At 33.2% G+C, this 24,360-nt stretch overlaps 2 protein-coding genes across 3 annotated transcripts; both read right to left on the bottom strand.

Moving 5' to 3' along the window:
• Positions 1-1,251: 1,251 nt before the first annotated feature.
• LOC123662649 lies at positions 1,252-7,606 on the bottom strand. 2 transcript variants are annotated; one of them, XM_045597458.1, is made up of 2 exons: positions 7,153-7,606; positions 1,252-4,714 (listed from the first exon to the last, which is right to left on the bottom strand). In XM_045597458.1, exons 1-2 carry the CDS (start codon positions 7,184-7,186, stop codon positions 1,710-1,712), a joined length of 3,039 nt encoding a protein of 1,012 aa, XP_045453414.1. In that variant the 5' UTR covers positions 7,187-7,606; the 3' UTR covers positions 1,252-1,709. The 2 variants fall into 2 exon arrangements, with proteins under 2 accessions (XP_045453414.1, XP_045453415.1); XM_045597459.1 differs by having other exon boundaries at positions 4,576-4,714; positions 5,019-7,606.
• A 13,686-nt stretch (positions 7,607-21,292) lies between these two features.
• On the bottom strand, positions 21,293-23,583 carry LOC123662875 (leucine-rich repeat-containing protein 24-like). Its single transcript, XM_045597659.1, has one exon. It carries the CDS (start codon positions 23,581-23,583, stop codon positions 21,823-21,825), a length of 1,761 nt encoding a protein of 586 aa, XP_045453615.1. The 3' UTR covers positions 21,293-21,822.
• Positions 23,584-24,360: the final 777 nt, after the last annotated feature.

Raw genomic sequence — 24,360 nt, 5'->3', positions numbered from 1 at the left:
AGCATAACAAAACACAGTCACACATAAATTTAATGTTTCCACATAAACTCACACATCAGTACCGTCTTAGTTCGTATAGAATTCCTTGAAAATACCGCAAGATCTACCCGTGCCAAGACCATTGTGCTAAAACCCTGATACGTCTGGAATGTAGAACTATTACAAAGTCTATGCCATAGTATTTACCGTCGAGATTTTCTCTAAATACGTTTAAGAGTATTACGAACGGAAACACGCTGATGCACTAACAACGTGCAATTTTGTTGTAAAAAATGTTATGCTATTTGAGAAAATTACTTGAAATTACTTGAAATTAGTAAGCTTGTATATCACAGTGAAGACTGTTTATAGAAGATGAAATTTGTATGGTTAGTTTTATTTTTGCTTAGAGTAGCATTTACTTAGACTAGTCTAGTATTAACATTTTGAATTTTTTTAACATATACAATGCGAAATAGTTTTATATACTCACCTGATGGTAAGCAATTACCATAGCCTATAGACGCCTTCAACATCAGAAGCATCGCAAGCGCGTTGCCGAGCCCATTCCCAATTCCCCTCAGGAGCTCTGGTCACCTTACTCACCAACAGGGACACAACACTGCTTTAAAACAGTATTATTTAGCTGTGATCTTCTGTAAGGTCGAAGTACTACCACAGTCGGGCTGCACTATATTTTGAGCAGGAAATATCTTGCTGTACCCTACCTCTGTTAAAGATGTCTATAATCGCAGCTTATATACATATTATTGTTTCTGTTTGACTTATGTTAAGTAAATAGCTTAGAATGTAGCATATGTGATTTAATTTATAGCTACTGTATACTGTTATTTATTAATGTTTCTGATCCTTCTTAACCTTATCGATAAGAAAAAAATTTGAAATATTCTTAGTAAATATTTGCTGGAGAAATAAATTTCCGAATTTCTCAGTTGAGAAATAATAAATTTCAACTAACAGACATTTAAGATAATTATTCATTTATTTATTTATAGATATCCTTTCGTTTTTATTCAAATCAAGAGTGAATAGGCATCTTCTAGGCAAGCACGCACTATTTTAGGCTGCATCTTCACTTACCATCAGGTGAGATCGCAGTCAAGCGCTAGTCTATATATTTAATAATAATAAAAAAAGTTATAAAGTATCGCTGTACCAATGATCATTTGAATGACCATATCCTACAAAATCAGATCACATTACAGATGTTTTTATTTTCGTATTTGGAAACCTTTTGTTAATGAAACATACTTTAATTTTCTCAATAACTTTATTTTATTATTTTGACTCTAAATTAATGCACACAATTTTTTATATGTTAACGCAATGGCCGTCCAAGAGAGAAGAGAGAAAGGAAAATTGCCATACACAAAACTTTAATATTAAAGATAAATTATTGCCATTATTACACCTTTTTTGAGACTTATTTAATTAACTAATTTTATTATCTATGATGCACTATTTTTCACTATAATTCTACAATAATTTTACAATTTATGTTCATGTACTGAACATAGTTGGCGGGGCAAGCTTGACAAAAAACAAAACTATACTAGTATGAGAATATAAATTGTGTAAAATGTGTATGTATGAGAAATTAAACATAGTCTTACATCTTAAACCTAATGCAACTTTAAATTAAAACTAAATTATTTTAACAATATTATACCATTCTAAAGATATAAGAAACTTTGGCCTATAATAATCTACTAGTTAACTAAAGGAAGCGGACATAATTTTTGATAAGAGCGAACATAGGTTCTACCATTTGCCATCTTTACTTCAGCCACTCTAACCTTATGGTCAGAGCCAGGAAATGTTTTAACAATGCGCCCCATGGGCCAATATAATGATGGCACATTAACCTGCTTCACAATGACCAAGTCACCCTCTTTTAAATTATCATAATTATATTTCCACTTGGGTCTATTTTGTAGTTGAGTTAAATAGTCATTGCTCCACAATTTCCAAAATTCTTGTTTAATTTTAGTACAAATTTGCCAAAACTTAAGTCTATTTATATTAATATCTGAAAGGTTCGGTTCTGGTATACTAGTGAGAGGAGCCCCAATTAGGAAATGTCCCGGAGTCAAATATGTTAAGTCAGATATATCGCTACTCATAGGGAGCAAGGGCCTAGAGTTTAATATGGCTTCTATTTGAGTAATAATAGTATAAAGCTCTTCAAAGGTTAAACAGGCAAAACCCACAACCCTTTTTAAATGATACTTTACGCTTTTTACCCCAGCTTCCCATAAACCACCAAACTCTGGGGCATAACTAGGTATGAACTTAAAATTAATTAATTTATCAGAGCAAAAATGATGTACAGAGTCCATATTATGTTTAGACGCTAAAAGATTATACAGTTCAGTTAAATAATTGGAAGCACCCTTAAATGTCTTTGCATTATCACAATAAATTCTATTAGGTACACCTCGTCTAGATATAAATCTTCGAAGACATGCTAAAAAGGTTTCAGTGGTAAGGTCACTGATTAATTCTAAGTGTATTGCTTTAGTAGAAAAGCAAACAAATAAGGCAATATATGCTTTTGTAATTAATGGTTTACGAATTCTAGCTATTTTCATTTCAAATGGACCACAAAAGTCAACACCGGTTACCTCAAAAGGTCGAGCGGGAGTAGTTCTCTCTGCAGGTAATGAACCCATAAGCTGTTTAGCAGTTGCGGCCTTGATTTGGAAGCATCCAATACACCTATGGAGTACCTTTTTGACTTCGCGAATACCACCTACTATCCAATATGCCTGCGATAATGAACTGAGAACTAACTTAGCTCCAGCATGTAATAGTCTTAAATGTTCAGAATTTATAAGAGTATGTGTAACATGGTCTGACTTGGGTAAAACTATTGGATGCTTTTTATCATATGAAATGTTTGGTGTATTATCTAAACGTCCTCCTACTCTTATTAATTGTTGATGATCAAGAAAAATGTGTAAGCTACTTAAGTTTGATTTTACAGGTTTATTTAATGTAAGTGATTTTATTTCATTATGAAAATGTATTTCCTGTATATGTCGAAAAATCATAACTTGAGAAGTGCATAATTCTTTAGGTGTTATTGCACCACATAATTTATTTTTAGGATTCTGTGTGTTGTTTTTAAATCTTAAAATAAGTGCAATAATTCTTCTTAACTTATAAAAATTTGAATATCTATAGAATATATCCTCACTTAAATCGAACTGTCCTACATTACAAAATTTTTTAACTGATTTATCACTATTTATAAGGGTATCACACGGCATACTATCCGTCACTACACAAGATTTATAATCATACATAATATGTTCATAGTATTTATCAGACAAGTACTGTGGTCCATGAAACCACATGTAGCTCTCCTCCAATTTATGTGGAGCAGTTCCCCGCGACAACAAATCTGCAGGGTTGTCTTTACCTTTGACATAGGTCCAGGTAAAATCTTTAGTTAAATCTGTAATTTCTCTTACTCTTCTTGAAACATAAGTATTTTTCTTTATGTTCTTGTTACCTAACCAAGCTAAAACTATCTGTGAATCTGAATGCAAAATCGTTCTTAAAGGAAAACGCGCCTTAAGTGTATTATTTACTTTGTGTGTTAATTGAGAGAGAAGAAGAGCACTATTTAGTTCTAAATTTGGAATTGTGAGTGTTTTCTTTAAAGGTGCTACTCGAGACTTAGAACACAGTAAGGCTACACTAACTCTACCATCTCTATGAAAAACTCTTAAATAGAGACAGCATGCTATTGCATCAAATGAAGCATCACAGTAACCGAGCAGCTCTACATTATTAGTATCACCAAAAACAATACCACGCTGAGTATTGATGGGATTCATCTTCTCTAAACTTTCACCAAATTTATACCACTTATCTAGCAGGCTTGAGGGTATAGCCTCATCCCAATTTATTTTTAAACTCCATAAACTTTGCATAAACAATTTAGCTGTAACTATTATAGGGCCAATAAGTCCCAAAGGATCATATATTTTACCTATAAAACTTAAAATTTCCCTTTTAGTTTTAAGTAACTTTAAATCTTGCGCTGGACATGAAAATACGAAGGAATCGGTAAGTATATTATATTTTAATCCTAAAGTTTTAATCATGTTGTCTTTATTAATATTAATATGCTCAAAATACCTCCTATTTGATGGTATATCTTCTAAAATTTGTGTATTATTTGAACACCATTTATGTAGTGTAAAACTGCCAAGGCTTAATAATTGTATAAGCTCTTGTTTCAGATTCCGAAGCTGATCTATGTTGTCAGCGCCACATATTATATCATCTACATAAGTATTTCTAATTATAGCATCTGCAGCTAGTGGAAACCTGTCTTTATAGATATAAGCAAGCTCCAACAAACACCTTGTAGCTAAGTATGTAGATGATTTCAAACCATAGGTAACTGTTTGCAACTGTAAACAAATTATAGGTTTCTGTGGATTATCTCGCCACAAAATATTTTGCAGAGGCGTGTGAATAGAATTAATGAAAATTTGCCTAAACATTTTTTCAATATCACACATCAATGTATAGCGATAAGTTCTAAATAATACTAGTATATCAAATAACTCACTTTGAACTATTGGTCCATTTAACATGACATTATTAAGTGATATTTTACATTGTGATTTCAGACTCCCATTGAACACAACCCGCAATTTGGTTGTCTTGCTATGCTCATTGTGCACTGCATGATGAGCTAGAAAATAAACAGGGTCACTATAAACATCATAATCATTTATATCTACTATTTTAGCATGTCCCAAAGATATGTACTCGTCAATAAAACATTTATATTGGTTAAAATATCTAGGATGAGCTTGAAACATCTTTTCTAATGAATAAAATCTCTGAAGTGCAGCTGTAAATGTATCTCCAATATGCAACATATTTAACGAAGTCTTTAGCGGTAAATCTACATAAAATCTGCAATTTTTTAAACTCATAGTATCTTTGAAGATACGTTCAGCTTTCTGAAATTCACAATTTACTTTATTAGTCACCTCAGGAACTTTTTCAGACAACCAAAACTTTTCCATTATGTCACTCAACTTATCTTCATTTTCTACCGCATGGTTAATAACTAAAGTAGTATCATTTTTTATATTATTACATGCCATTGAGCCACCCACTATGTACCCGAATAGAGTATTCTGTAACACCAATCCATTATTTAAATAAATGTGACCATGTAATAAGGTCTTAAAGTACAAATCTGCGCCGAGTAATAAAGAAATTTCAGAAGGGACATTAAAATTGACATCAGCTAACGTAACACTCTTGGGTATCTCCAAGCTACTTAAATCAAAATAATTTTGAGGCAATTTTGTGGTTATGGAATCCACTACATGACATTTTACCTGAAATTGAGTATTTTCAATTAGTGAGCTCAATGTGACATTTACAATTTGACTGACCTGATTATTATTGTTGCCTACACCTATGATATTACATGTTTGAGAAATAGGACTTAAGTATAACTGTTCAACAAGAGACCTTTTTATAATTGAAGCTTGACTGCCACTATCTAGTAGGGCCTTTACATAAAATTCTTGTCCATACTTATCAAATATCTTTACCTGTATAGTAGGTAACAAAACAGAAGTTACATTATTGAATAACAGTCTGTTAGAGTGCAAAGTTACAATATCTTTTTTCTCTTCATGTAAGAGTGAATTGTGTGCATGTTTACAAGTTTTACATTTAAAATTAAACTTACATTTGTCGCTGTGCTCACGTAGACATATTTTACAAAGTTTATTTAAATTGACAAAATTGAGTCGCTCATTTATGGTACTCATTTTAAATTTAGGACATAAAAATATAGGATGATCCATACTGTTACAAAATAAACAAGCTTTTTTGATAACGGTGTTTATTGCCTTAGGACTCTGTTTAAAACGAGGACCTTCATAGCAAGGTGCACCCTTTAATGTGGGGCTATCCTCAAGCGCCATAGCACGCTTTTCCAAAAAAGTCAGAAATCCATCAATAGTAGGCATTTGATCAAAGTCCACCTTATCCAGATGATAAGCCCTATTGGTGTATGAATCTAATTTGCGACTTAATATTGATATTAACAACATATCCCAACTATCGGTGGGCATATTTAAATTTTTAAGTGCATACAATTGTTGTCTTATATCAGATACGAATGACCGAATTATAGCTGCAGTTCCTCTTTGCATTTGAGGTAAATCTAGCAAAATGTTTATATGATTAGACACTAAACGTGGTCTGTTGTCATAACGCTTGTTTAACAATTCTAAGGCAATTGGATATGATTCATTTTCAATCGGTAAGTTAATAATTAAAGAAAGAGCATCATCAGTAACATATTTTCTTAAATAAAATAATTTTTGAACATTGGAAAGAGATTGATTTTTATCTATTACTGCCAAAAATAAGTCCATGAAAGATTTAAATTTTGTAAAGTCTTTTCCATCAAAACTACATATATCAATATTTGGTAATTTAGAATTAGAAATGCTAACACTAGCTAAACTCTCACCGTTTCTTAATAAACCTAGGGTTTCATTTAATTTTGACAAAATTTGAAAATACTTTTCCTCAACATCTGATATGTTTTCACCGTCTTTCTCATCAATTGACAATATATCTAAGGATACTTCTTCGTATTGTTTCAATGTACTTACAAGCTTCTCCTTTCTTGCCTGCAACATGTCCTTGCTTGCAGCAGCTAGCGCAACCGGGTCTTTTATAAAAGACTCGATCCTTGTAATTATTGCTTTAAGTTGTCGCCTTTTTATCCTAAGACGTTTAATTTCCGTCTCCATTTTACAATGTTTACGTGAAAAATATTCCAATTGCGAAATAAACTTATAAAAGATTTAAAACACGACAATGTATTGTCCGAAGCTATAGGATGACAGCCGGGAGGTGTCAAGTGCAAGTGACAGATGATTGTCACCACAGAACACTATTGTCACACTTGACTGACGTTTCGTGCTGAAGTTAGCGTCTCGCTGTTCTTTGATGCGGCGAACGAAATGCAAATGGCTGCTCTATTTATGCGTTGATCGTGACGTCACACTCCCAACCAACTTCACACCAATTGAAAAAACTCCAACGAAGAAAGTATGAAATTCGTCCACAAATATAGATTTGGGAACTTACGTAGGCCTCCAGCAACTTCTTGGGCACCATGCATAGGATGAATGCTCCACGAACTTGTGTTTTCACCATAGGTATCCGCCACCGACACTATGTGCTTTCATAGCAAGCACGCCGGGTAATATTACGACGAATCACTGATTTTATTCAATTAACAATCGAAGGACCACTAAAGTATGTTAATGAAACATACTTTAATTTTCTCAATAACTTTATTTTATTATTTTGACTCTAAATTAATGCACACAATTTTTTATATGTTAACGCAATGGCCGTCCAAGAGAGAAGAGAGAAAGGAAAATTGCCATACACAAAACTTTAATATTAAAGATAAATTATTGCCATTATTACACCTTTTTTGAGACTTATTTAATTAACTAATTTTATTATCTATGATGCACTATTTTTCACTATAATTCTACAATAATTTTACAATTTATGTTCATGTACTGAACACCTTTTATTTATAAATAGAATTAATAATAATAGAATTTTTTGTTCATTACTCATTTGTAAGAGAAACTCACCACTTAATACGATAAACAAACCAAACAGAAGAAAAGATGTCGAAATGAGAATTGACGGCGAATGGCAACAAGTGCCGTCAACACGATCAAATTAAAAGTTTTCCTTATAACAGAAAATAAATAATGTGTAACAATAGGTAACAATACAGCAATGGTTTGTGATTGACAACAGAAATGTGAATGAAAGATATAAAATATTCGAAAAAAAACTAATGTTCCATTTCCGGTAAGTTTGAGAATTATTAAAAATATAAAAAACATTCACTATATTCTATTCATTCAATTTCTGGAGTAATATGCTGACTGGATACATTATCAATCGAAATTATTCAACTGAAAAAAGTAGTTACTTAATGTTGTAACGAAATCAGTCAAATTAACATACCTATTTTTAACCGACTTCCAAAAAAGGAGGAGGTTCTCAATTCGACTGTATTTTTTAACCGACATCCAAAAAAGGAGGAGCTTCTCAATTCGACTGTATTTTTTTTTTTTTTTTTTTATGTATGTTACATCAGAACTTTTGACCGGGTAGACCGATTTCGACAAATTTTGTTTTAATCGAAAGGTTGTGTGTGCCAATTGGTCCCATTTAAATTTATTTGAGATCTAACAACTACTTTTCGAGTTATATCTAATAATGCGTTTTTACTTGATGCTTTTTTCGTCGACCTACGTTGTATTATACCGCATAACTTTCTACTGGATGTACCGATTTTGATAATTCTTTTTTTGTTGGAAAGGAGATATCCCTAGTTTGGTACCATGATAAGGAAACCAGGATCTGATGATGGGATCCCAGATAAATCAAGGGAAACTCTCGAAAATCCGCAATAACTTTTTACTGGGTGTACCGATTTTGATAATTTTTAATTTAATCGAAAGCTGATGCTTATCATGTGGTCACATATAAATTTTATTGAGATCTGATAACTACTTTTTGAGTAATCTTTGATAACGCGTAGTTACTTGACTATTTTTTCGTCGATCTACTTTGTATTACTTGTCGATGTAATTGAAGTCGGTTTTTTTTCGTTTGCGAGCAAACACAATTATTTTTGTGTATGTTACTTCAGAACTTTTGACTGGGTGGAGCGATTTCGACAAATTTTCTTTTAATCGAAAGGTGGTGTGTGTCAATTGGTCCCATTTAAATTTATTTGAGATCTAACAACTACTTTTCGAGTTATATCTAATAATGCGTTTTTACTTGACGCTTTTTTCGTCGACCTACGTTGTATTATACCGCATAACTTTTTACTGGATGTACCGATTTTGATAATTCTTCTTTTTTTGGAAAGGGGATATCTCTAGTTTGGTACCATGATAAGGAAACCAGGATCTGATGATGGAATCCTAGAGAAATCGAGGGAAACTCTCGAAAATCCGCAATAACTTTTTACTGGGTGTCCCGATTTTGATAATTTTTAATTTAATCAAAAGCTGATGTTTATCATGTGGTCACATTTAAATTTTATCGAGATCTTATAACTAATTTTTGATTAATCTTTGATAACGCGTAGTTACTTGACTATTTTTTCGACGATCTACGTTGTATTACTCATCGATGTAATTGAAGTCGGTTTTTTTTTCGTTTGCGAGCAAACACAATTATTTTAATTACTTCTGGCTTTTTCCAACATTGTCATTTTCATATTAATTTCGTTATTTCTTTATTAGTTATTTAGTCTCATATATATTTTATTTACATGCTTTCCATAAAATATAACATTTCAAAACTGAATGTTTTATACATACTTACATACATATAATCACGCCTCTTTCAGAGTAGGGTAGGCAGAGACCACTTCTTTCCATTTGCAACCATCCTTACATACGTGTTTGGCTTCGTCCACTTTTATCATTTCCTTCATACATGCTCTTCGGTTTAGGGTACTCTTGACCTGGCCTTTTTTCAAGAAGTCCCTTATTTGGTTTCGAAACGTCCGCCTAGGTCTTCAGGTTCACACTCGCCTTAAACACTTTTTTCGTCAATCGTTCTTCACTCATTCTCTCGACATGGCCAAACCAGACCACAACGTTTTCTTATCTCACTATTTCTTATCCTGTCACTCAGTTTAACTCCTATAATACTTCTTACCGTTCTCTCTCCTTCTACCTTCTACTGTTTTAAAACAGGAGAATATTGTTTGATTTATTATCAGAGATATTTCCGTAATATTTTATATTTTAAAATGCCATTTAAAATATTATAATACTTTAAAAGCCACTGATCAATTTCATGTTCGTGATGTTGAAATATCGTTTAATATAATGGGAGTACTAAGCCGCGGTATTCGATATTCTATGTAGGATAGGAAATAATCTTTTTTATCTATCTTTTGTTAGCCTTTACACAGATCGCTATCTTTGAAATAAATATAAATAGGATGTTATTTCCTTATATCTTTGATATTTAAATTTATGAAATAAATATGAAAATGTTTGTATTTTTAATGAAAAAATTACGGGTTAGATAAAATATTTTGAATTTAAGTGAAGTATAATTATACGCTTATACAATAACGCTTACACTTATAGAGGTTGTTCATTTTGCAATTGTCAGAAAATAAATTTAAGGTTTGTATTAAAAATAAATGAATAGTGATGAATGACTTAGTGAAATAAAAATGAATGACTTAGTGACGCTGTATTTCATACAAGTACCAATTTAATTTTTCATACATATTACCAATTTAATTTTAAAACAAAGTTTTTTTTTAAAGATTTACTGCGCGGTTTCTTCTCTATTCTTCTCTGTCTATTTTTAACGATAATTAAAAATGTAATTTGTAAAATTCCGATTCGAACATTCTTTTAAAGCCTAATTTAATAATGTTGTTATTGATTTCGATTTTGATTTTGTTCTCTTTCTATGATATAATGTCGAAGTAAATTTTGAATGTGATTCATTGATTCAAATAAGTTCTTCGACCGCCAACTCTTTCACTATACAATATAATTATTAAAGAATATTAATGTAACTGTATGTACTATATTTTTCCAACTGTTTGAGTTAAATTTTTTATAATGTAGCGACCCGATTATATCCGGCAACAGATGCGCTTCATCAACCATCGTTATTATTTGATTATTGTATATTAAACGTACAACAAAAATTAAGTTCAATAAAATTAAGCAATAAAATTATTCATCTGACAGAGAAAATAAATTTAATAATTTTTTATAGCTATATAAATTTTTTTGAAGTTTATTTTAGACAACACTTAATTATTCTTGTTATTAAAATATTGAATGATATTTTGCGGCTGGATTAATGCTTGTTAAATAAATTTGGTGCCTGTTAATTATATTAATTTTAATAGTCAAGTGACGGAAGTAATAATACAGAATTTATTATTTTTAACTAATTTTAATAAAAGAAAATTATATATTCATTAACACACCTGTGCAACGAATGCTCTTGGTAAACTTTTGTCTTCTTGGCCTATGGGCGCCTGCAACACAGGGTATCCCTGTAGCTTTGGGTACCCATGTTATTTAAATATATATAGGTATGTATAGGTAACTTCATCACACGTGACGCGATTGTGAGCCTGTAACATCCAGGATTTTGAAATGATTTTTGAGCTCTGCTGCATTTATGAGATTTAATGAATTATTTTTAAATTTAATTAACATATAATTTACAAACATACACAGAAAGAAATATCACGTGTGCATAAAATCTCTAAATAAAAAAATTAAATAATATCATAATAATGTACCCTAGATTACCCAACAGTCCTATTAAAAAAATACCGAGACCACATTGCAAAATTAAATGTAAAAATAAAATAAAAAATACAAAATTTAAAGATAATATAATTTATAAAATTTTTCATAAAACCCATCACAACTAAATCAAAGTAAAATTTCGTCGACAAATCTAAAATATTCTAAAAGATATAAAACAGGAACTACTCTCAAGATAATCGCACAGTCTGTGTATTTAAATGACACATTTAATGCTCAGTATGCGATGTTCTATTTTCAAACAAAATGCAAGACGATGTCAACGAGGATGGAGTGACTCTTGACATGCTTGACGGAGAATCACGCCTATCGTGTAACTTATAATAGGTGCCTCGCAGATTGTAAGTGATTTTAAGCACACTTATTCTATATTTGTTTGTGCATCATTTTATATGAACTTGTGTGTGTTAAGAATGTCATACGATGATGCTTTAATTATTCATGAATGTATTTTATATTGTTATTATTTTGTTTGGAGTCAAGAATTTGTAGAACTTTTTGATATTTTTATGTTGAATTTAATTGTAAATGTATCGTCATTATTTCGTTGTGAGTCATTAAAGTATCAGAAATTTGTAAATCTATACAAATAAATAAAATTGGAGTTTTTTCTAAATGTATATGGATATACACGATACATATACCAAAATTACATTTTTCTACAATTTTTGTCTGTCTGTTTGTCTATCTGTTTGATCCGACTAATGTCTAAAACGGCTGGACCGATTTTGACGGGACTTTCACAGCTGATGTGATAACGACTTATTTTTAAGTAACTTAAGCTACTTTTATTTTAGAATTTTTTTTATTCTGTAACTCTGCGAACTGAACAAAATTTTTTTAATTCCACGCAGACGAAGTCGAGCGCACAGCAATTTTCAAAATAATTTTTAAACTTCAATTTATTTTAAATTTTCCTCTACAGAGATAGAGAAGATGAATATTGCACCCAGTAGTGGGATATTCAGATCCTTTTGAGTCAGTTCAGCGATTATTATAACTAACTAGCTTTTACCCGCGGCTTAGCTCGCATAGATTTTTTTTTAATAATAAGTACCCCATGTTACTTCTAATACTGCAAAGAATATGTATATAAAGATTCATGATTATCGGTTAAGTAGTTTTCGCGTAAAAGCGTAACAAACAAACTTACATACACATAATATTAGTATGGATGTTCCTTTCAGTAAACGTCGTTCAAAATTAATAAAATTAGTATGCTATAGGATGTCTGTAATTTAACCTTTATTTTTTTTATTTTGTACGTGACTTTGAAGAAAAATGTCACGGGAAAATCAGCATATTTCAGAAGAAAACTCAGAAGAAATACTGAAGAGATACCCTGGCAGTGAAGCAGAGTTTTAGGTTAGTATTTATTCTTTCAGAGGAAGAAGGGCGCATGATAACATGTTATTTGTATCATAAAATGTACGGTCTAAGGATAAAATTTATTAATTTAATACACGTCTAAATAATAGCTCTGGTTCTGTCCTATTAATAAATCCATCGTCGTATCAAATTCTCCGATCATATTTTCACAAGGAATATTTATATGTAACGATAGTAATAATTAATAGTACAAGTATAATCACTTAATAAATCATCTCTTATTTAATAATTTATGAAATCATTAACACTACGTATCTATTGTATTAATAAATTAACTTATTCAAGCACAATCCATTACATAACAGTGACACAATATGCTGCTAAATTCATTTATGCATCGTCTGTAATCTAATTCAATTCTTATAGTAAAATGTAGAAGGTTGAAAATTGAATAACATCGTATTTAAGAGCAAAATTATGTTATGGTACGCTTACCCTTTTGAGATACCTAAAGTGGGTGAAGCGATGTTGGTACAACGAAACTTGTCAGTGGCTCTTTACTTTATATGTATAATGAGGGCTTTTTGTGTGTGTGTTTAGGACGAGCACACATGAAATTTTTAGTGAGTCATGATTGGACGACAAAGTTCTTGAACGGGATTTCGAAATAGTTTTAAATATTTTTTTCGGACTTAGGATGTCCATGGTGAACTGATTAGTCAGCGAGATTGCGGTATTTCTGACAACGCAGCAAAACTGGACGCAGCTCAGATATATTGTTGTTCTGAAATAAATTGATGTGTGCTTAGTTATAGGACCTAAAATAAATTAATTGGAATTGGAAAAGCTCGGTAAAAATAGCTAACCCTAATATAATGAGATGAGCAGGACTAAGGTAATTAATAAGAATTTTGACTAAAATAAATTGACAGCCAAGAAAATGAAAACAGCGTTTTACAAAAGACTAGCACCACGTTGATTCACACAAGGGAGTGTCGGGATACACAGTATATGTATTTGTTCAAGATCTCCAACTATCTTAACACTGTTTCATTAAAGTCGGTCCGGTATACCGGTATACCTATATACAAAAATTTCGTTTCACGATGTATGTTAGCGATAAACTCCGAAACTACTGAACAAATTTTTATCAAATTTTGTAAACATCTGTAATTTGGTCCAAAGTTTGAAGGGTTATTTTTATCTCAATTATTGATCTCAATATTTGTTATTTTTTTTTTTTTTTTTTTTTAAATATATAGACTAGCGCTTGACTGCGATCTCACCTGAAGTCAAGTGAAGATGCAGCCTAAGGTGGTGCGCGCTTGCCTAGAAGATGCCTATTCACTCTTGATTTAAAGATACCTAAGTTATAGTTCTTTGGAAAAACGGAAGCCGGAAGGGCATTCCAAATTTTAGCGGTGCGAATTAGGAACGAGGAAGCAAATCGTTTAGTGCGAGATCGTGGGATTTCAACCACATAGCGGTGCAGATTCATGCGATGCCTTGCGGTTCGGTGGTAGAAAGGTGATGGTGGAACCAAATTGTATAGTTCTAGAGCACACTCTCCGAAATATAACCTGTAAAATACCGACAAACAGGCAACCTTGCGCCGATGTTCGAGACTTTGAAGTCTAGAGCGAACCAGCGATTTGTCACCGATGAGTCTTCTGGCGCGTCGATCCACAGAATCCAAAGCAGCGAGCTGGTACTTGGCAGAGCCATCCCATAAGTGGCTGCAGTACTCCATACACGATCGAACTTGTGCTTGGTAGAGAGTAAGAAGCTGTTCCGGTGTGAAGTACTGCCTGACTTTATTGAGGATACCAAGTTTCTTACCAGCAATTTTTGCCTCTGATTCTATGCATTGTCCGAAGTTCATATTAGACGAAATATTTATGCCTAGAAGATCAATACTATCGGTGATCGGAACAGATACACCCCGGAAAGTTGGGGCTAATGGGAATGGACTCCGTTTAGCAGTGAAAAGACACGCTTGTGTTTTGGAAGCATTAAATTTGACTAGGTTGGCGTCACCCCAATCGGATACCTCTTTCAAAGCCAAATTCATGCGTTCAACCAGGGCCTCTCTATGCTCATGAGTTTCAGCCCCACCAGCTCGGGGACCGGACACGTATCTCTCCGTAACAGTGCTGTCATCCGCGTATCCAAAGATACCGGGCCTGAGGAGGTCATTTATGTGAATCAAGAAGAGGGTTGCAGAGAGAACTGATCCCTGAGGGACACCGGCATTAACCGCCATCAACTCAGACGAGGAGCCATCTAAGACCACCCGAAATGATCGTCCACTCAGGAAATCTGATATCCAGTCACACAAGCTCGGGGGTATTCCGTAAGCTGAAAGCTTGCTCAATAGGCTCTGTTATTGCAATTCAAATGTTTATCATACGACTTTAGTGTGTATTTATCGGTTAGTTCTATAAAATCTTTATAGATGGCGGTTTGGCATTTAAGTAGCACAGATATCCGGTAGATGGCGCTGTATTTTTATTTCTAGATGATAGATGGCATGTTTGAATATAGAATTAAATATATTTTCATATATTAGTAATGCTGTGTGGTAAATGCTGTGTGGCTACGGCACTAAAGAATTTAGCCACCCCCTCTCTTCTCGTGGGTGTCGTAAGAGGCGGCTAAGGGATAACAAGGTTCCACAACCACCTTGGAACTTAAGAAGCCGACCGATGGCGGGATAACCATCCAACTGCTGGCTTTGAAATACACAGGCCGAAGACGGGCAGCAGCGTCTTCGGTGCGACAAAGCCAGTACTGCGGTCACCAACCCGTCTGCCCAGCGTGGTGACTATGGGCAAAACACATAAGTTCACATTATTTTTGGCGTAAACTTGTGGAGGCCTATGTCCAGCAGTGGACTGTATAGGCTGTAATGATGATAATGATGATATTAGTAATTAGTTAAAGTCGCTCACAGCAAGAAAGAAGCCTGCATCCACGTTCACAAATGTCTCCATTAAGATATGCATTATGTCCTTGAAAAAAGGATCGATGAACTAACATTAGTTGCTATTAGCGCGATAAACATATAATATTTAGATAACATACCATTCCCATTTTTGAAGAATGTACTCAATAAGTAAGGTCGTGTAAAATAATATCAACATGTCATATTTAACTGATTTTTGTTTTATGTTGTTTTTCTAAAATTTTATTTTTCAAAAAAATGCTACAGCATTATAATGTTATGAAAATTATTATAAGTAAGAATATGTTATGTCATTTTGATATTAAACTCGTTTTTTCGATATTTTCATATATTTAGAGTCAAATTTATGTTTCTTTACAAGACACTAGCCGACCTGTACACACTTCGTTAGGCGTTAATTATTATATTTGTGATGCAAATATATAGTAAAGTTTCATCTCGCTCGCATTTCTCCGACTTGATTTACATATACTATTATTTTTCACAAATTTTTTGATTCAATAACAATAAAACATAGCCTATATCACTCCTGAATAGTGCAGTTTTCTGTTAGTGAAAGAATTTTTATGATCGGATCAGTGTTTGCGAAGATTACCCCCTACATACAAACAAAGTCAAAAACTTTACCCCTTTATAATATTAGTAGAGATATGCAAAATGTACTTAATGTTTCGTTGACATTTCATTAAATGAAATGAAATAATATATTAATTAGCAAATAAATATTTATACACACATTAATTAATTAAAAAAAATCGTTATATCAAATACCTATAAGAATTCACATTTTTTTACAATAAATCCAATGTGGTATTATTTACCCGGCAGTAACAGTCCGTGTTACAATATGGGGCACGCCTCCCGCAGTGTTAATAAGCATCTGTGGCAGAATAATTAAAACCAATGGGTATCGGAAGAGTTTTATTATGGAATCAATAAAGTCTTATAAAAACAGCATCTGAATAGTAAACAATTTAATGGCGTTAGTTAAAAAGTCATAAAGCGCACAGCTGTTATAACACGAGCGATGTTCTGAATGAATGTATTGGATTTTTTTACTCCTTCCTTTTTGCAGGTTTTTAATATAAAAAAAAAGTAATGATTCATTTGTAAACGTCACAAGCTCACACCATGCAGCATAAGTCACAGCATGCAGATATATAGTTGGATAATAATTAATTTGTGTTGTTACGAATTCTACTTCGTCTTCTATTTTAAGCAGTTTGTACAAAAGCTGATAAGTTGAATCTAAGTCTAAATGGTGAATTGCGGATACCAGACCTTAAAAAAAATATAATATAAAGTATAAGCATTTTATCGTAAATGTACTATTTTTACCTCTTTTGTCAATAATGAATAAATAATAAACGAAAACATCGCACTTAATAGCGAATAAAATAATAAGATTTATTATTTCTAAATCTTTAACACTGTGGTTCAGTCTTCCCGGTATTAAATCGTAGACACTCACTTGAGAAACGGCTGGAGGATGACACGTCATATGACAAGAATGAAGGCCTTTATCAGAAAACCGTAAACATGCGTATCTAGACAAACACCTAGCTTGTGTAAAGACAGACCACGTGAGCACTTTATCAGTAGCCGTAACAACCGCAGAGCCTAAACCCTTGCCTTTAAATTAGTTAAAAGAGAGTCAGAGCTTAATCCATACCGCTACTACAGCATATCAATCCTATTTTTTTTTTACCCTTCTTTTAAAATATTAAGTAGTAGTAATAAATTTCCAATTCCTGGAATCAGATTTTTCATACTCTTTAGCTTCGTAATATCTGTAGAATTAAACTTAAAAGGATCCAGTCCTTAACTTATTTCCCGGAAAATAAATTAATAACAAAACACGCTTCAGTATTCTCGAATTTTCTAGAAAATCATCGCATTTATTGTTAAAGGAGCTTATTTGGTTTCATGGCGTAGGATTTTATTATTTTTCCATGAAAAATAAATGTTTTAATTATCTGACCATTTTTTTAAGACTGAATTGATAATTACAAGAATTTTTTTTTCAGAATTGTTTATAAAAACAAAATCTCTGATAAGCATAATGACATATTGTTTGATCTTTAATTTTTCATATATGCTGTATTTGTGATATAAAGAAACAAAATAAATCAACGAATTAAGTACGCCATTCGATTTTATTCAAGGTCGCTATCTCTAATTCGATAATGTCAGTTTTCGTATTCTACTAATCCAGTCACGTAATAATAGCGTCTCAGTAGTGTCATTATGATATTACGACGACGTGTCACCGACATTTTTATTACTTTCAATATTTTTTCTTATACCACTTTTGCAGTCTTATTTTATTTTAATGGAAGTATTTTTATACAAGTAGTCCAAGGTTTATTTTTACAGCAACTCAAAAACTTAACTATAATAGTCAGGAAAGTCATAAAAAAGAAATTAGGTCAGATCTCATTCAGGGTGAAGTCCTTCATTGAAGACGATATAAAAATCGGTTTTTACGGCTCATAATAATCTTATACTAAAAATCCTCGCAATTTTACTCGCATGGATTTTTTTCTATCATTATAATTAAGACTGCCAAGTGGATAGGTTAGGTAAACAAATACAACAGGGTAGTGGGTTAGTTTGTTGATCTAGTTGCCGTTAAATTTTCCAGGATCTTTTTTTTATACAACTACAAGCTGTACCCTGCGTGCTTTTTTTTGTCGTACCAACTCAGAAACTTTTATGGGCTCATGCACAACACTTTTCTGAAGATCATGACATGATCAAATGCATAGTTTACGATTCTATAAAGGACACGGAGACGAACATTCTTTATATATATATATATATATATATATATATATATATATATAGATGTCAAAAAATAAATGGTAATCGATTACCACGCCTGCCAACGCCAAGCGCGTTGCCGACCTTACGAAAACTACATGAGAGTATTATTATTTAAATGTTGTTTGCCTTTATATTTCATCTGGTGTTCGCCGGTAGAATTCGAATCATTACAAGGAAATTTGTACATATTGGAAGGAAGTCTTAGATCTGCTTGTCTGCCTTAGTGTCTGTGCAGTGGATTAGCATCAAACGTTTCAATCATCAAGAGGTATATGTCCTCTGTCTGTCGCTGTGTAACGTTAACAGTTTTTTATACCTTTTAGATAAATTGGCATTACATTGCAATGGAGTTCGAAAGTGTTTAAAATATTCTAATTCATAATGAATAATTCTGGTCATTTTGTAATTTTTATAAGTCAATTATTTAAAATAGTGTAAGCGATCTCATGCGTGCAAAAGTTTTCAAGGCAATTAATTATTAACTCTTTCTTTTTGCGATTATCACGAAATTAATAACGAGGGTCGTCGCATTAACATGGTATCTGCAACATAGTTGAGTGTCAGAAAATTAAAAATAATAGTTGCCTTTTGTCGTATTCCTGAACAAATTATACAATTAAAAATCCTTAAGATATCAAGGTGACATCTATATCCTGCAAGTCAAAATAACAAAGCATAAATATTGAAAAATTAGCACGTTATATTCATTCACTGTATACACTTGGATACATTTTGATTTTAAGCCAGTATATTGCTAATCAGATCATTAGTAATACAGTGTTAGGTGAGGAATAACATTGATAAAATGCTCTGATGTTAGTATTTTATATATTACTAGCTGTGCCCGCGACTTCGTCTGCGTGGAATAAAAAAAAGTTTTTGTTCAGTTTTCAGAGCTATAAAATAAATAAATTTCTAAAATAAAAGTAGCCTTAGTTACTCCTTACTACATCAGCTATCCGCCAGTGAAAGTCCCGTCAAAATCGGTCCAGCCGTTTTAGAAATTAGCCAGAACAAACAGACAGAAAGACAAAAATTGTAAAAAATGTTATTGTGGTATATCTACCGTATATACATCTATATGCATGTAGTAAAAAGCGGTTATTTTAATATTACAAACAGATACTTCAATTTTATTTATTTGTATGTATATAGATATCCTAAAATGATATTAAATCTGAATATTGTTTAAATGTTACGTACGAGTTTTTGAATGTATATATTAAAAATTACTTACATGGGCGTTTGCTCCTTTTTATGGAAGAGGAGGCAAACGAACAGTTGGCTCACCTGATGGTAAGTGAAAACAAAATCCACAGACACCCGCTAGATCAGAAGTAAGCAGGCGCGTTGCCGGCCTTTAAAAGGTTTCCTAAGGTTGGCTAATGCATGTGCTTTGAGGAATAGCCGAATGTAGAGATACAAATATTTTTTAAGTGAGTGAACATGTGAGAATTTCGAAATTTACACTATTTTAAAGTAAATATTGTTTTACAAAAAAGGCCTTACATTTCAAAAGTAAATGAATATTATATTTATACACGACTAAAACTTTCATCAAAGATGATTAAGTGTAAGCTAATATTGGATAAATCGCTGAAATAAATCGACGTTAAATTCCTCTGGCTAAAATTTGAGTATATCCGGCTTAAAATTACATGGAAATTCCGATCAAATTGTTCTGGCAGTTAACAGAATTACTTCCAAATTACGCTTCGATTTAAAAAGTTACTTTAAAACGGGTGATATAACCTTTCTACATAAGTACTTCTTTCTTATTTCATAGTGTGAAGGTTCGTTCGTGTTTTTCATTAAATTTAACACCTAATTTTAAGAATAGTACTTTGTGCAAATCAGTGTTTTGTTACTAATAAATTTTTATTTTTTTAGGGAAATAATAAATACACTACATAGCATTTGGGTATATTCCATTTATTATAACACTAAATTGTTAACCGCTATCTTCGGGTGGAAATTTTGATGATATTCCATATATTATGCTACAAGCTATGCCTTGCAGTTTTACTTACGTTAATTTAATTTTTATTTATTTTATTTTCAAATTTTATTTCAATTTTTTTACAATAAGCAATTTACGTTTCAAACTAATTTTTTACACCTTTAACCAATGAAGTATAAAAAATTTCAGGTTTGCTTTTTTAGAGATTTAAAAAACATCATCTATGGTATACAAATAAATAAAATTGGAGCCGTTTTTTAACTAAATGCATATGGATACACGGTACATATACCAAAATAACATTTTTTACAATTTTAATCGGTCTGTCTGTCTGCCTGTCTGCTTGTACCGGTTAATCTGAAATGGCTGGACAGATTTTGACGTGAGTTTTGCTGGCAGATAGCTGATGTACTTAGACTACTTTTATTTTAGATTTTTTTTATTATATAACGAACTGTAAACGAACTGAAATATTACTTTTTTTGTTAAATTCCACGCGAACGAAGTCGCGAGCCCAGCTATTTTTAAATAAAAGTTGACAGCTCTCATTCATACTTACCCTTTTGCTTGGGACTGTATTTTAAAAATTGCTTTATTAAATGACATGAAATGTCTAGTGTGAAGACATTTCCTATCTGCATTGTTGCTTTGTGTAGAACTCTCGTATCTCGTCTTGTTTTCATCACACGACACTAAGTGTCAGCTCTATTGGACACAGTGCTCCATTTACACTCTGAGATTCCCTAAAGAAACATCTTAAGGATATAATGAAACTAAATATTATAATATTGATTTATTTATTTTTACATTATTTGCGTTTAAATAAAATGTCTCGAAGCTATCATTGGCCTATTTAAAGCATATCGCTTTATACAGTAGTAAGTTACAAATAGAGATGAAAATAAGACAAAGAGGTCAGTCTTATATTTGGGAAGTTTGTAAATATGATTAAACAATATTTACAAAAGTTGGGAAGACACTTACACGAAGTCATAAAAAGAACATCTATTAAATAAATACAAGGACTAAACGCTTTCCACATATCAACATTACATACGAACAATCGATCCACATAAAATTTTTATCTTACAGTTTCATCAATATTGATAACAAACAACCTTAGGTTTTTTTTTTAAATCTCACAAGATGTCACACATCGTTCGCACACACTATTTACAATATTTTTAATTAATCACGTTAAAATTATCGTATTATAAATACAATAAAATTGAGAAATAGTCTAATTGACTCAAAAAGTTTTAGGTACCAGGTCACCTCAAATTTGAGGCGTCTAGTACCATTGGCCTTGGCTAAAGTGAGACGAACTCCGGTGGTGGCGGCGGTAGAGTGAGGACTGGAGTCTCTGATATTTCCTTATTATCTGTGCTTGCTCCTGGAAGTGACCACGTGGAGCTACCAGTTGCTGTAACTCGAGGCCCCATGTTATCATACGCTGGTGCATTACAACATGTTCTATTTCTACGAGGTAATGTTGCGCCACCGCTTAGTAAATCTGGATATTTTCCCGGTTCTCCTCTACCTGATACTTGGACAGATATAAAAATATTCCCATAAGGAACCGGTACAGCAAATTCAGCAGGTGGAGGTGGAAACGCACCTGGTGTACCTTCTATTGTTATGTGAACTGGATCAAAGCCACACCCTCTTGGTTGGTCATCAACAGACAAGGATCTCTCTGTTAATTCAAAATCACACGGTGATGCCATATCTGCAATCGAACGATCGCAACTCACCACTACAGAAGCATCTATTAAACGTTTCTCTTGGTCAGTAAAACTTCGACTAGCTGGTACTGTTCTTCTTCTTAACTGCCAACATGCGACAGCGGCAACAAATCCGAGGCACGCTAATGCACCCAAAGCTCCGAAAACGACACCTATTAATTGGGGTATTCCTGGAGCTGTCCGTGCAGTGGCTGTTTGAGATCTAGGCAAAACCAGACTTATAACAGCTCTAGACTCCCCTGCTATGCTTTTAGCAACGCATGTCCACTCACCAGCTGCATTCGAAGTTACATTTAATAACGTTATATTCACCCATCTGACACTGCCTGGAACTTTGTCATCTAATGTATCTTCTTCTATAATAGTATCGGTTTCTTCCATTTCACAATCAATTGAACTGTTATGTATTTCAACACCATCTAGGAGCCACGTTACTGAAGGTTTTGGGATTCCATGGACCCAACAACCAAATGTAGCAGCTAAACCAACTTCTGCTCTCACAACCAATGTATTGGATTTTACTTCGGGGGGACAGACCATACTCTCGCTAGGTAGATTACGCCATTTGTTTCCTGACTGAGTCGAAGGTTCTACGCAAACTAATTCTTCAGTACCTAATTTACTCTCTAAAAACCAATCCTTAAATTCACGCAAACGACAATCGCATCGCCACGGATTACCGGACAGTGACATAGTCTTTAAGGCTGGCAGAGAAAAAGTAATCAAACGTAGGAATGTGAGTTGATTTCTTCGTAAGTCTATCGTCTCTAGTGATTTTAAATTTCGCAACGCGTTTGTGTGTATTGTCCTCAGTCGACAGCCGTCTAACAAAAGCATCCGCAAATGTGGTAATGATGGAAACTGATCTGCGACTAATGTTGTCAATGGATTATTACTGAGCACTACAAGTCGCAATCTTTCGTTGCCCCGGAATATATCCCTCGGTAGTATAGCCAAATCGTTGTCTGCCAAATCGACTTCAATTAAAATTCTTAATTCTAAAAAAGCATTTGCGTGAATAGATCTAAGTTTAGTGGCTCGTAAATTAAGCCGTTGTAAATTGAGAAGGCCAATGTTGAGAAACACTTCTTGGGGGAGGTTTCTTAAGGGGTTATCGTGGAGGTCCAATACTTGAATGTCTGATGATAGAGATGGCGGGCGGCGTAGGTCACCGGAGGCACACGTGGCGGTTTTCTTCCCGGAGGACCACTTGCAACGACAGGTCGCGATGTGAGCGCAATCGAGCCAGTCACTGGCGGTCCTCGCGGTACACGTCGTGAAGATAACTATCCAATACCACCTGGCCCACGACACGCGCATACTCATCTCATTTCGCCTTTGTGCTTACGTCGGCTGTATGCCTGTAACAATTGAAAATTTTGTGTCAAAGAAAATATTTGTAATAAGAAGATGATTTTAACTTTAAGAGCTTACAATGATACAAATGGTTCTCTATTCATCAACTGCACAAGTTTGATTAAATACTTTATATTTGGGTTAATAGAATTATAAAAAGATGTTTCTATTTTAAAAGAAAGTTTTCATTCAATTTCTTTCATCATTACAGCCTATACAGTCCACTGCTGGACATAGGCCTCCACAAGTTTACGTCAAAAATAACGTGAACTCATGTGTTTTGCCCATAGTCACCACGCTGGGCAGGCGGGTTGGTGACCGCAGTACTGCCTTTGTCGCACCAAAGACGCTGCTGCCCGTCTTCGGCCTGTGTATTTCAAAGCCAGCAGTTGAATGGTTATCCCACCATCGGTCGGCTTCTTAAGTTCCAAGATGGTTGTGGAACCTTGTTATCCCTTAGTCGCCTCTTACGACACCCACGGGAAGAGAGGGGGTGGCTAAATTCTTTAGTGCCGTAGCCACACAGCACAATTTCTTTAACTAGCTGCAATCATAAAATGTATACAAATAAATAAAATTAAAGTGTCTGTTTGTAATATTAAAATAACTGTTTTTTAGTAAATGCATATGGATGTATACACGATACATATACCAAAATAACTTATTTAATCCCACACGGACGCAGTCGCGGGCACAGATATATAAAATTACGATTTATCACTGTCTATTGCATCTCAAAGCCAGTAT

The sequence above is a fragment of the Melitaea cinxia genome, chromosome 19, assembly GCF_905220565.1.
Source record: "Melitaea cinxia chromosome 19, ilMelCinx1.1, whole genome shotgun sequence".
NCBI lineage: Eukaryota > Metazoa > Arthropoda > Insecta > Lepidoptera > Nymphalidae > Melitaea > Melitaea cinxia.
Note: the sequence above shows the minus strand (reverse complement) of the source record. Positions and strands in the feature narration are given on the sequence as shown.

What these genes read in the sequence shown, in the direction of transcription:
- LOC123662649 (XM_045597458.1), bottom strand. Translation starts at nt 7,186, where the DNA reads ATGCATGGTGCCCAAGAAGTTGCTGGAGGCCTAC. An exon ending in AGAAGTTGCTGGAGGCCTAC is followed by an intron (nt 4,715 to 7,152) that starts GTAAGTTCCCAA and finishes TTTATTTTCTAG; the next exon opens with CTCATCATGCAGTGCACAAT.
- LOC123662875 (XM_045597659.1), bottom strand. Translation starts at nt 23,583, where the DNA reads ATGAGTATGCGCGTGTCGTGGGCCAGGTGGTATTGGATAGTTATCTTC.